General features: G+C 36.3%; 1 protein-coding gene across 1 annotated transcript in view; it reads left to right on the forward strand.

The window, feature by feature from the left end:
• Positions 1-2,517, forward strand: part of DYNC1LI1 (dynein cytoplasmic 1 light intermediate chain 1) — a 40,603-nt gene extending 38,086 nt beyond the window's left edge. Inside the window, exon 13 of the mRNA XM_045776107.2 lies at positions 1,583-2,517. Within this exon, the coding sequence (XP_045632063.1) occupies positions 1,583-1,695 (113 nt within the window). The 3' untranslated portion in view covers positions 1,696-2,517. The remainder of the gene's footprint in view (positions 1-1,582) is intronic.
• Positions 2,518-12,836: the final 10,319 nt, after the last annotated feature.

Genomic DNA, 12,836 nt, shown 5'->3' on the forward strand with positions numbered 1-12,836 from the left:
ACACTCTTAGAGCGCTTTTTTTTTTAATAGCTTTATTGAGATAAAATTTACATACCATGAAGTTCACTCATTTAAAATATAGATTTATATTATGATATATTTACAGAGTTATGCAAACCATCATAATGTAATTTTGAAACATTTTAATCTCCCCAAAAAGAATCTTCTGGCCTATTTGCAGGAACTTTTTTTTTTCCCCTCGGAATCCCCTAGTCCTAGGCAACCACTGATCTGCTTTTTGTCTTTGTGGATTTGCCTATCTGGAGATTTCATAGAAGTGAAATCATATATTATATGCCTTCTTTAATGTTTTTAATAATGTTTTCAAGGTCCATCCACATTGTAGCTTGTATCATTATTTCTTATTATGAATGAAATTCCATTGTACAGATATGCCACATTTTGTTTGTCTGCTCATCAGTTGATAGACATTTAGATGGTTTCCATTTTTGGACATTATAAATAGAACCACTGTGAACATGTGTTTTTGACAGATGTTTGACAAATGACGTATGTTTTCATTTCTCTTGGGTATATACCCAGGAGTGGATTTGTTGGGTCATAAGGTAACCAGTTTTTGAAGAACTGCCAAAGTGTTTTGTAAAATGCTACACCATTTTATATTTCCAGCAACAGGGAATGAGGGTCTCAGTTTCTCCACATCCTCCACATCCTCTCCAACATTTGTTTTTGTCCATCTTTTTGAATAGAGCCATCCTACTGGCTGTGAAGTCCTATCTCATTGTGGTTTTGATATGCATATCCTTGATGGCTAATGATGTTGAGAATCTTTTCATCTGTTTATTGACCATTTGTAGATCTTCAGAGAAATGTCTATTCAAACCCTCTGCCCATTTTTAAGTTGGGTTATTTGTTTTTTTATTGTTGAATTTTAAGTGTTCTTTATATATTCTGTGTCCTAGACCCTTATCAGATGTAGGATTTGCAGGCGTTTTCTCCCATTGTGTTGGTTATCCTTTCACTTCTTGATGGTGTCCTCTGAAGCACAAAAGTGTTTAATTTTTGTGAAGTCCAGTCTAGTTTTCTTCTGTTGCTTCTGTAACTGCCCTTTAAACAGATCTTGTAACCCATTTTCCCTTTTAATCCCATCCTCTTCCCACCCTTCTCACAAATAACATTCTGCAGCTACCATTTTTAGAACTTTTTACAGGTTTCTGGATATAAACTGAATTACTTCTTCGCTTTTCCCAATGCCAGTGTAGAAGATTAAGCTTTCCCAAGACTGCTAATATAGTTACTACTCATTCATATTCTTTCTACATTCCAAAATTTTTTTGCTATTTTCTGTTTTACTGTTCTTATTGTCCTGTGCCTTTTTAAAACATATCTTTATGAGATTAAACGATAGGTGCTAGTTTTACTTCCGTTGGGTAACAGATCCCATAATGTAAAATGAGGGGATTTTTTTGGGGGGGGATTTATTTTTAAATTAAGGATGTTTATATAACTTAGTATGCTAGATAAAGTTAATGAAACTGTTAGCAGCTTTTAAATGAAGAGACATTGGTGTAAAAGATACTTTGACTTCTATCTAAATCTTGTTTCTTTTCCTTCAACGTAGGCCAGAAGCCTGTCCTATCAGATGTTCACGCAGAGCTAGACAGAATTGCACGCAAACCAGTTACAGTTTCTTCTACAACACCTACATCTCCTACGGAAGGAGAAGCTTCTTGAAGATACCAAATAAAGCCATTTATTCAATTTTCTGGGATAATGTAAACTGGCCTCTGCCTTCTCCTTCAAAAGTGGAATTAGGGAACTGGAGTGCTTTTTCAGACGGACTAAATTTATTCTTTTTTTTTTTTGTGGTTGCCCATTTTTTATAAAAGGAAGCTATACAGAAGAAAAATTATTCTACACTATGTAGGATTGGTGTTTGCATTGCCACTTTGCATAAGGAAATAATTTTGGATTTTGAAAAACTCAAAATTTATAGATCTGAAATACAGCCATGTGATCATACTCTAAAGGCTATTTAAAACATAGGAGGGTTTAGGAAAGGGCAGAAAATAATATGCTTTGGGCATTTGACTGACTTGGAAGTCCAAGCTTATTTTAGTTAAGACTATTAAAATCATTTGAAAAATTATGTGTTAGTTTTGCTGGAAAAGAGAAAATGATCAGTTGTCAGATTTTCCACACCAACGTAAATACAATACCACACATGGAATATGCGAAGAAAACTATCAAATAGCATTTTATACACTAGTCATTGTCTCAACCCACGATCTTGTAAGTTGTCTTCAAAATATGATTTTGAAATATTGGCCAAGATTCAATTCTTTAACTGAGAAGAAAAGAAAGCACACTGCCTAAATGCATAAAAGAAAAATGCAGAGGTTATTAAAATGTAAAGAGGTAACAGTCTTTGGATTTGTCTATCTATATCTGTATCAATATATAGATATAGATATAGATATGGCTCTGCCTTAATATACCCCTTTTTTGTTTGTGACTTTCAACTGTAATCAGTTAATAAAGTATTTATTCTCTGCATTCAGGTTCAAATAACTTGTTGCATTCTCTTATGCATAATTTGTATTTATTGAACAATGAATGAGATTCATTAGTATTTTGAGGTGTTTGACTTGATAGGATTATTAAGCATTCTGACCTCCTTTGTAAGAGACAAGTAAATACATGAGATTCACTATCCTGTAAGTTTCCCTAAGTTGGGAGTTTACCTTGATCAACACATCTTCCCCACAAGCATGTCTTGAACTACAGAATCTTATGTCAGCATTTCTAGTAGATAAAATGTAGCGTTTTGTCATTTATTGGGCAGAAGCTGTTTTAAAAGCTTGGCAAATGCACTGACACATAGGTCCTCTCTTACAGGTGAGAACACCTGTTAGTAGTTGCACCTGAATTTTCAGTATTGTTTCTAAATGCTTGTTTTAGAACCTTCATAAGAACAATTCGACTTCTTACTGAAGTTCAGCTAGAGAACACATGCACATTTAACTTACTGAATCATTACAGACAAGTGGGGAGAAAACTGGCTATTGCCCTTTACATTGGCCTTCTTTATTACTTTAAAATATATATTCCAAAGATTTTTTTTCAGCAAAATGTTTGAGGACAATACCTCTACTATCTAACATAATCCTTTCTTTTTTTTTTTTTTTTTTTTTTTTTTTTAAAGATTTTTTATTTATTTATTCGACAGAGACAGAGACAGCCAGCGAGAGAGGGAACACAAGCAGGGGGAGTGGGAGAGGAAGAAGCAGGCTCATAGAGGAGGAGCCTGACGTGGGGCTCGAACCCGGAACGCCGGGATCACGCCCTGAGCCGAAGGCAGACGCTTTAACCGCTGTGCCACCCAGGCGCCCCTAACATAATCCTTTCATTAAAACTTTAAAATCTTTACTTTTAAATAGTATTTGGCTCCTAATTGTTGAATATAAATGATAAAAATACAGGAGAGGGTAATAATTTGTTTCAAGGTGGAAAAAACTTAGGTTGTTCACGGGCATGGAAAAACTAATTTGTAAAAACATTTTGCTTGAGGAAATACGTGATGAAAATGCCACTGATAGAATCTTTAGCCTGGAAAGGGTTCTGTAGACATGGTGTTGGAAAGACCGATTTTTCTAAAGTAGTACTTGATGAAATAAGCAAGACTAATGAAAGAAAATCACTGACTGGGCATCATGGTATACTTTGATATGTCTGCTGTGTTTGCATGTCTGGGCCAACTCGTTCTTTTCTGTGTGACATTGGAGATGTACTAGAAAATCCTTGGAATTGAGTCATTAGCGGAAATAACTGTAATTGTTCACTTTATAGGGTATTACGTTTTAACTAATCTAAAACCTTGTACTTACACGTTTAAACCTTAAGCTGATTTTTGTCCCTATTTTTTGCAAGGAAATTTGTTTTTAGACTACTTAAAACTTTTTGTTTTTAAGCACTTTTTATTGAAGTACACAATAGAGAAAAGCATACAAATTACAGGTTGTATGGTTTGAAAGACCACTAATCACCACCAAGATCAAGAAAGACATTACTGGCATCCCATATGCTTCCTATGTGCCCCCTTCATCAGCCCCCCTACCCACCAAGTGAGCACTGACCCAGCTTCCACAGCTATAGATAAGTTTTATTTCTCTTTAAGCATTATATAAATGGGATCAGAGTTTACATTCTTTTTGTGCAAGGCTTCCTTCAATATTAGTTCTGTAACATCAACAAATCATGTAGCAGTAATTATCTCTTTTCATTGCACCATAATATTCCACTGTGCAAATATGCTATAATTTATCCATTATGCTATTGATGGATGTATATTAGTTTCGTATCGCTGCTGTTAACAAGTTACCACAGTTCAGTGGCTTAAAACAGTAAAAATTTATGATCTTACCATTCTGGGGGTCAGAAGTCCAAAATCCGACTTATTGGGCTTAAGTTAAGGTGTCAGCAGTGCTGATTTCTTTTGGAGGCTCCAAGGAGCACCTGTTTCCTTCCTTTCCAGCTTCTAGGGGCTGTTTGCATTCCTTGGGCTCCTGGCCCCTTCTCCATCTTCAAGGCCACCCGCACAGCATCTTCAGCTGGGTGCTCCCATCACATGGCTTCTCGCTCTGAACCCGCTGCCTCCCTCATGTCAGCATCCATGTGATTAACTTGGGCCCACCTAAGCAATCCAGTGTAAGCTCCCTCAACACTTCACTCTCCTTGCTAGCATGGTTTTTGAAGAGAAATTGGGTGTGATTCTTGTCTTTGCTCCTCCATGGGTGGTCCCCCCACTTTGGCTTCTTTCAAGGTTTTTTATCTTTGATTTTATGCAGTTTGATATGTTATGCCTGGGTGTAGTTGTTTGGAATTTATCCTTTGTGTTCTATGAACTTTCTGGATCTGTGGTTTAGTGTCTTACATTAATTTGGGGGAAATTCTCAGTCATTATTTCTTCAAATAATTTCTTCTGTTCCTTTCTTCTGGTGTTTCCATTGTATATATGTTACATCTTTGTAGTCCTACATTTTTAGGATATTCTGTTCCTTGCCACCTAACCCTCTGGTCTTTTTTCTCTTTGCTTTTTAGTTCTGGAAGTTTCTATTAACATATATTGTCACCCAGAGATTCTTTCCATAGCCATATCCTGTCAACTAATTAGACAATGCAAAGCACTCTTCATTTCTGTTATAGTTTCTTTTTTGTTTTTTAACTCCAGCGTTTGCTTTTTATTCTTTCTTAGAATTTCCATCTCTCTGCTGATTATTGCCTATCTGCTCTTGTGTGTCGCCTACTTTTTCTAGAGCCCTTAGCATATTGATCGTAGTTGTTTTAAATGCATGGCCTGATAATTCATCATCTTTGCCATATCCGAATCCGATTCTGACGCTTCTTCTGTCTCTTCAAAATACTTTTTGCCTTTTACTATGCTTCGTAATTTTCTGTTGACAGCTGGATGTGGTGCACTGGGTGAAAAGAGCTCCAGTGAATAGACCGTTAGTAATGTGTGGTAAGGTGTTGGGTGGAGGGGAAGCGTTCCGTAGTCCTGTGATTAGGTCTCAGTGAGCCTGTGCTGTTGGTCTGTGAACTTCACAAGTGCTTCCCAGACCCCGTCTCCACCCCCAAGCCCTTACACCTTAGGTGGGACAGCATGGCTAGATGGGGAACACCAGGGGATTTTTCTATGATTTTCCCTTTGAGATCCTAGTACAGCTCCAGGAGGTAAAACTCACAAGTGTGGGGAACCCCCTATGTTTGGGGCTTTTTAACTCACAGACTTGCCTACTCTGAGTCTCCAGCAACTTCTCAATTACAATGCAGACTTTCTTACCCCAGTACTGTTTCAGAGGTTTCTGCTTAGGAGTTTCTAGTTAAGTAAGTTGTTATTCTGTGTCCACTTGCCAATCTCCAATTTTTAAGAGTGAATTTGACCTGGGGCCTCACTTCTCTGACAAATCTAAAAAGAGTTGTTTATTTTTCAGTTCAGCCTTTTGCTTATTAGGGTGGAGAGTTGACTTCCAAACTCCTTACTTGCTGGCTTGGAAACTGGAAGTCTCATTTCTCCCTCTCAAAATCCTAAGCACATCTGCAAAGTCCCTTTGCCAAATAAGGTAACATTCACAGGTCCCGGGAATTAGGATATGGACATCTTTGTAGAATCATCATTAAGCCTACCTACAGGATGTTATCGACTTTTAAGCTTTTCAATTGCTATTATGAATTGTGCTGTTATGAACACTCAAATGTGTCTGGTGAAAATACATTCTAATTTCTACTGAGTATATATGCAGGCATGGATTGCTGGGTCCACAGGCTATGTGTATATTCAGCTTTAGCAGATAATGCCAGTTTTTCCAAAAAGGTTATAAGAATTTCCATTCCTGGGAGAAGATATTTGCAAATGATTTCTCTAATAAGTCTATGATCCAGATTATATAAAGAATTCTTATAACTCAAGACAAGTAACCTAAAGTTAAATGGCCAAAGGATTTGAATAGACATTTCTCAAAAAAAAAAAAAAAAAGATACACAAATGACAAATACAAGGAAAGATGCTTATTCTCATTTGCAGTTGGAGAAATGCAAACCAAACCACAATGAAATACCACTTCACAACCCAAATAAAAAATGAGCGTTGGCAAAGATGTGGAGAAATTAGAACCCCATACACTGCTGGCGGGGATGTAAAATGTAAATTGGCCAAGACTTTGGGGAACGATGTGGTGATTCCTTATAAGAGTATACATACAATTACCAAATGACCCAGCAGTGCCACTCCTAGATAAATACCCCACAGAATGAGAACATATGTCCTCACAGAAACTTGTATACAAATGATTATAGCAGCATTATTCATAATAAGTAAACAGTCCAAACATCTACCAACAGACAAATGGATAAACAAAACGTGGCATATCCTACAATGGAATATTTTTCAGCTATGAAAAGGAATGAAGCATTGATACATGCTACAACATGGATAAACTTTGAAAACATTATGGTAAGTGAAAGAAGCCAGTCAAGAAAGTCACAATACAGGATTCCATTTATGAAAAATGTCCAAAATAGGCAAAACTATTGAGACAGAAAACAGATGAGTACTCTGTCTTTCATTTTAGACCTGCTGGGAGGTATACAGTAGGGTCTTCTAGTGGTTTTAATTGTCTTTCCTTGATAACTAATGAAGTTAAGTATGTTTCATGTTTATTGGCCATACAGATCCCCTCTTTTGTGAGGTACCTGTTCGAGTCTTAGGAGACTTGTCCTTTTTCTTGTCTTTTTCTTTTTGGGAGGAGAGGGGTGGGAGGGAGGTGGGGGAGAAACTATCTGACTTTTTCTTACTGACTTACTCTTTACACATTCAGGTTGCTAGTCCTTGTCCGACGTGTATTGTAAATACCATCTCTCACTTCGTGGGTCGCCTTTTCACCCTCTTATTGGTATCTTTTGATAAATAGGAGTTACTGGTTTTAATGTTCCATTTGTCAGCTTTTCTTTATGGTTATTGCTTTTATGACCTGTTTTAAAGAAATCTTTGCCTGCCTTCCAGGTGATGATATTCTATGATTTTTTTCTGGAAGATTCGTTGTTTTACTTTTCTACAATCCTGGGATTGATTTCTATGCATGGTGTGAAGTAGAGGACAAAATTATTTTTTTTTCTTTACCATGGGTATTTAATTAATTCGGTACCATTGTTGGGAGAATCATCCTTTTTCACCTCACTGCAGTGCCCCCTTGGTCATAATTTGTCCATTTATATATACTTCTGTTTCTGGGCTTTCTATTCTCTTCTATTTGCCAGTTTGCCTATAAGGTACCAATACTACAGTCTCGGTTTCTGTCCTTTATCTGGTAATCAAGTCCTCTGGTATTGTTTTACCGTGAGATTGTTTTTGCTATTCTTGACTCTTTGCATTTCCATATAAACTTTAGAATTAACTGGTCCATTCACACTCACACACACACACACACACACACCCTGCATTTTGATTGAGATTTCATTGAATTTATAGATCAATTTGGGGTTCATTTGTCATTCCAAACTATGCACAGGACTATCCTTCCACTTATATGAATTTTCTTTAGTTTCTCCTAGCAATATTTATATTTTTCAATGTATCATCCTGCACCTCCTGTTGGTAGATTATTTTTTTCCAGTGAATTTTTTGATGCTATTGTAAATGGCATCCTTTTAAAATTTCATTGTATTTGTTGCTGGTGTATAGAAATACATCTTTTTCATATTATCCAGAAACCTTATCAAATCCCTTTATTAATAGTTCATGTGTAATTTATTATGGATTTTTCTACATAGAATTATGTCATCTGCAAATAATGAGCTTTATTTCCTCCTTTTTAATGTTGTCTTGCTTTATGACACCTGTACACCAGTAAAGAATACTATAGAACCAATGAGAGGAAGCATCTTTATCTCGTGCCCCATCTCAGAGTGAAAGCTTTTAATATTCCACTATTAAGTGTATTTGCTGCATGCTTTTTGTAGATACCTTATCAAAAAAAGAAAGTTCTCTTTCCTAGTTACTTTATATCATGAGTTTTATCATGAATGAGTGTTGAATTTTATAAACTGTTTTTTCTTTATTGAGATAATCATTTCCTTTTTTTTTTCTGTTAATGGTATCATTTACATTACCTTTTAAGAATATTAAGCCAACTTTGTATTCCTGAAATAAATCTAACTTGATCTTGATGTATTAGTTTTATTATATTGGTGGATTTGGTTTGCTAACATTTTATTAGGATTTTGCATTGTGCACCTGAGAAAGATTGGCCTGTAATTTTTATTTCTCATCATGTTTTTGTCAGTGTTTGATGTCAAGATTATGTTGACCTCATAAATCAAGTTGGGAAGTAATTCTCTTTTTGTATTCTTTGTAAAGAGTTTGTGAAAGATTGATGTAAATCTTATCAATTCGTTTCTTTAAAACTATCTGACATCAATTTATAAGGGCCCTTTGTGGAACTTAACAATAGCCCAAATGGTATTATCCATTACAGTTTTCTTTCTTTCTTTTTTTTTTTTAAGATTTTATTTATTTATTCGACAGAGATAGAGAAAGCCAGCGAGAGAGGGAACACAAGCAGGGGGAGTGGGAGAGGAAGAGCAGGCTCCCAGCGGAGGAGCCCGATGTAGGGCTCAATCCCATAACGCCGGGATCACGCCCTGAGCCGAAGGCAGACGCCCAACGACTGCACTACCCAGGCGCCCCATCCATTACAGTTTTCTTATTTGGGCTTCATTTGTCAGAGAAATTGCCTTTTCAGTTTGCAAAATACCAGAATATGGGAATTCCTCCTTCATGTAGCACCTTATTAATGTCCATACCAAATAGCTGTTCCCCATGCTGAAATGACAGTCGATGATGTCAGGGAATTCTTGCTGAATGTGTAAGACTTCTCCGGTGATCATAGTTATTTTAGAGAATTTTAGGAAAAATTATAATCCATACATAAAAATACATGAAGTAACTTATGTGAAGAAGTACCTGGAATTCAAGAATATTTTTAAATCTACTTCTCAATCAGATAACTAGAGAATAGATGGATATGTCCATACTTTGAGAAATAATACTTGTTACTACCAGTTTTCAAAACGTAGGCTACATAGAGGCATATACACACACATATATACACACTTACACACATTTGGGGAAGAGTAGTACCTTGATCCCATCATATCACCAAAATCTTTTTAGAATTAACTGGCAACAATTCTTTCCTGTCTTCTCTTGGGTTGAGATTTTTTTCTAAAATTCAAATACCATGATTCTCCAATTTTTTGTCATGGGACTCCTTTCCACTTGTACTTAATAAGGAGACTCCGAAGAATTAATTATGTGGGTCATATTAAAATAATAATACAGGTCATATTTATCTATATTTGCCATATGATAAATAAAAGCTGAAAATTTTTAAATATTCATTTATAAATAACAGTATTAAGTCCATTACATGTTAAATAACATTTTTATAGAAAATAACTTTTACAAAACAAATGTATTGAGAAGAGTGTCATTGTTTTATGTTTTTACACATCTTTTTAATGTCTAGCTTAATAGATGACAGCTGGATTCTAATATCTGCTGTATTATATCTGATGTCATATGTTGTTTAGGTGAATTCTATTAAGAAAATGCAGCCTCACAAATTTATAGGAGTATTTTAGGAGTATTTTAATAGCTCTTCCAGATAATTGTAGATTTTCTTTTTGTTTCTAAAACTCAACAAGTTGTAGTTTTATAAAGGTCAATTGCAGTGTGGAATGCATTGATCTGTCTTGCACTTTGAATGGATTTTTCCCCTATGTGATTCTATAACATTATTCATTGGTGTTTTAGAAAATACCAGTTCACTGAGTTAGAGTTCTTCTAAGTATTGACATGTCTTATAGAACATTAAACAAATTGCATTTTTAGTATTATTACTGATCTCTTTAGAAAAGTTTAAGACATGGAGTGCCTGGGTGACTCAATCAGTTAAGCGTCTGCCTTCAGCCCAAGTCATGACCCCAGGGTCCTGGGCTTGAGCCCTGCATGGGGATCCCTGCTCAGTGGGGAGTCTGCTTCTCCCTCTGCCCCTCCCCCTGCTCGTGCTCTGTCTCTCTCTCCTCTCTCTTCCCCCTCAAATAAATAAAATCTTTAAAAAAAAAAAGTTTAAATGATAGGAAACTAACAGGCTTAGTGACGGATACAAGTTTTCCAAAATTCTCATTTTTCCTGGAAAATTCAAATTTTATCAATGTAAAGAATCCCATCAGTTGTATTCCTTGTACTGACAGTCTCACTTCATTCCTTTTGAGAAAATGCCTGCCAAATACTGAAGTCTGAAAAACCAGCTGGCCTATAAGTAGTCTTTCAAGTAAATATGGTGAAATAAAGTGGCGAATTCAGCTTATAACTATTCAATAGCACAAATGCTTTTCCTTGAAACACCATTGTACTTCAGTATAGAGCAGAAGTAATGTATGTAGGCTTCCCATTTCCTTATACAAAATTTGAAGTAAGTCTGGTACCAAATGGTTACAACTTAATAAAACCAATAATTTTCACTTCATTAAGGGAATTCATAAGTGAAGTCGGCTTCCCCCCCCCCCCCACAGTAGTGAGGAGTACAATGACTACAAAGTCAGTTTGGTGCTACTGCCTTGCTTCGAGCTGGAATGCCAGCAGTTTTATTCCACCGGCAGTGCAAACAAATGTCCACACAGTGAAAAGGACAAATGACCTCTCAGTAGTCTTGTGAGAGCAGTTTTGACCTCAGAGACCTCTTGCCAAGGTCTCAAGACCTCTAGGGGTCCTCTGATCCCCCTGAGAACTGCTGTTATAATCCAAAGCCAAATAACTCCTTTGATTTTGCCCTATGTTGGCTTAGAATTTAAAACAAGGCTTTGATTCAGAAGTTTGGGTTGATATACTGTAGAATGTTACTCTTCCGAGCATTTTCTATGGAAATTTTTTTTTAAAGATTTTATTTATTTATTTGACAGAGACAGCCAGCGAGAGAGGGAGCACAAGCAGGGGGAGTGGGAGAGGAAGAAGCAGGCTCATAGCAGAGGAGCCTGATGTGGGGCTCGATCCCATCACGCCGGGATTACGCCCCGAGCCGAAGACAGACGCCCAATGACTGCGCCACCCAGGCGCCCCTCTATGGAAATGTTTTCTGTCTGGAACGCTACAACTTTGTCCTAGTCAGCTGGTTTAGCCTTGTATTGTTCTGTGTTTTGTGTGCATGAAGTCTGCTCTCTCCAAGTTTTGCTCACACAGAAAGTACTATTTAGATGGTAGGTGATGACCACATCTTTTGCTGCTCTACCATGGCTTGATATTTAGAGCACATTTGACCTTCAAGTTTTATTTTATAGACTTACTTCAGCCCTGTTGTTGCAAGACGTCTGAACATCTTAGCCGCCACCTCCACGAGAATCTTACTGTCCAAGACTTGCAGTGCCAAGACACTGTGGAAAGAGCCAGAAGAACTGAGCTACCCCATTTACTAATCACATGACTGTGGAAGAGGCATTTGTCGTCCTGAAGCCTTAGTTTGATCATCTGGCTGGTGGCAAGGACCACCTGCTCAGGTGTAGAGTTACAATTGAGGATAAACAAGATCGAGGGTGTGGAGGTGCCATATAAACTGGGAAGGGTTAAACAGATTTAAGGTTTTATCGCCATAGAGGGAAGGCATTTTAATTCACATAAACTTCATAAATACTAGTCCCATGCATAAATGATTCAAGCAAGCATTTTTAGATATTTCCCTAAATGTATTAGTGTAATTAGTTCACTTCTGAAAAGCCTGCTACCTGTGTGCTTGTTTCTACAAACAAAAGATATATATATATGTGTATCTATCTATCTATATAGATAGATACACATATATATATAATAATATTAGATCAACTGCCAGCTATTTGTCAAGATGAAATTAGATCCATACCCGCCATCAGTCACAAGAATAAACTCCAAATGTATCAGACCTAAATATAAAATATGAAACTATACAAGTACTAAAAGAAAATAGAAAATTATTTTGCATCTGAGTGGGAAAAGGCTTTCTAACTTTAATTCAATCCACATGTAATAAAAAAAACTTTAATTCAATTACATAAAAATGATTGAAGACTACACGATGACAGAAAGTACCATAAGCAAAGCCAAAAGGCAAATAAAAGTGTAAGAGAAAATATTTATAACATATCACAAAGACCAAAAATTCCTAATACACAAAGAACTCTTAAAATAGAGGTGGGGGATCCAGAATCCCTATAGAATATAAATAAATCGGTAAAAGACATGAACAGACAAGTAAAAAATAATATAAAAATAGCCCTTGAATATATAT

Source organism: Ursus americanus, chromosome 20 (genome assembly GCF_024610735.1).
Source record: "Ursus americanus isolate L20-20 chromosome 20, mUrsAme1.1.p, whole genome shotgun sequence".
NCBI classification, from domain to species: Eukaryota; Metazoa; Chordata; class Mammalia; order Carnivora; family Ursidae; genus Ursus; species Ursus americanus.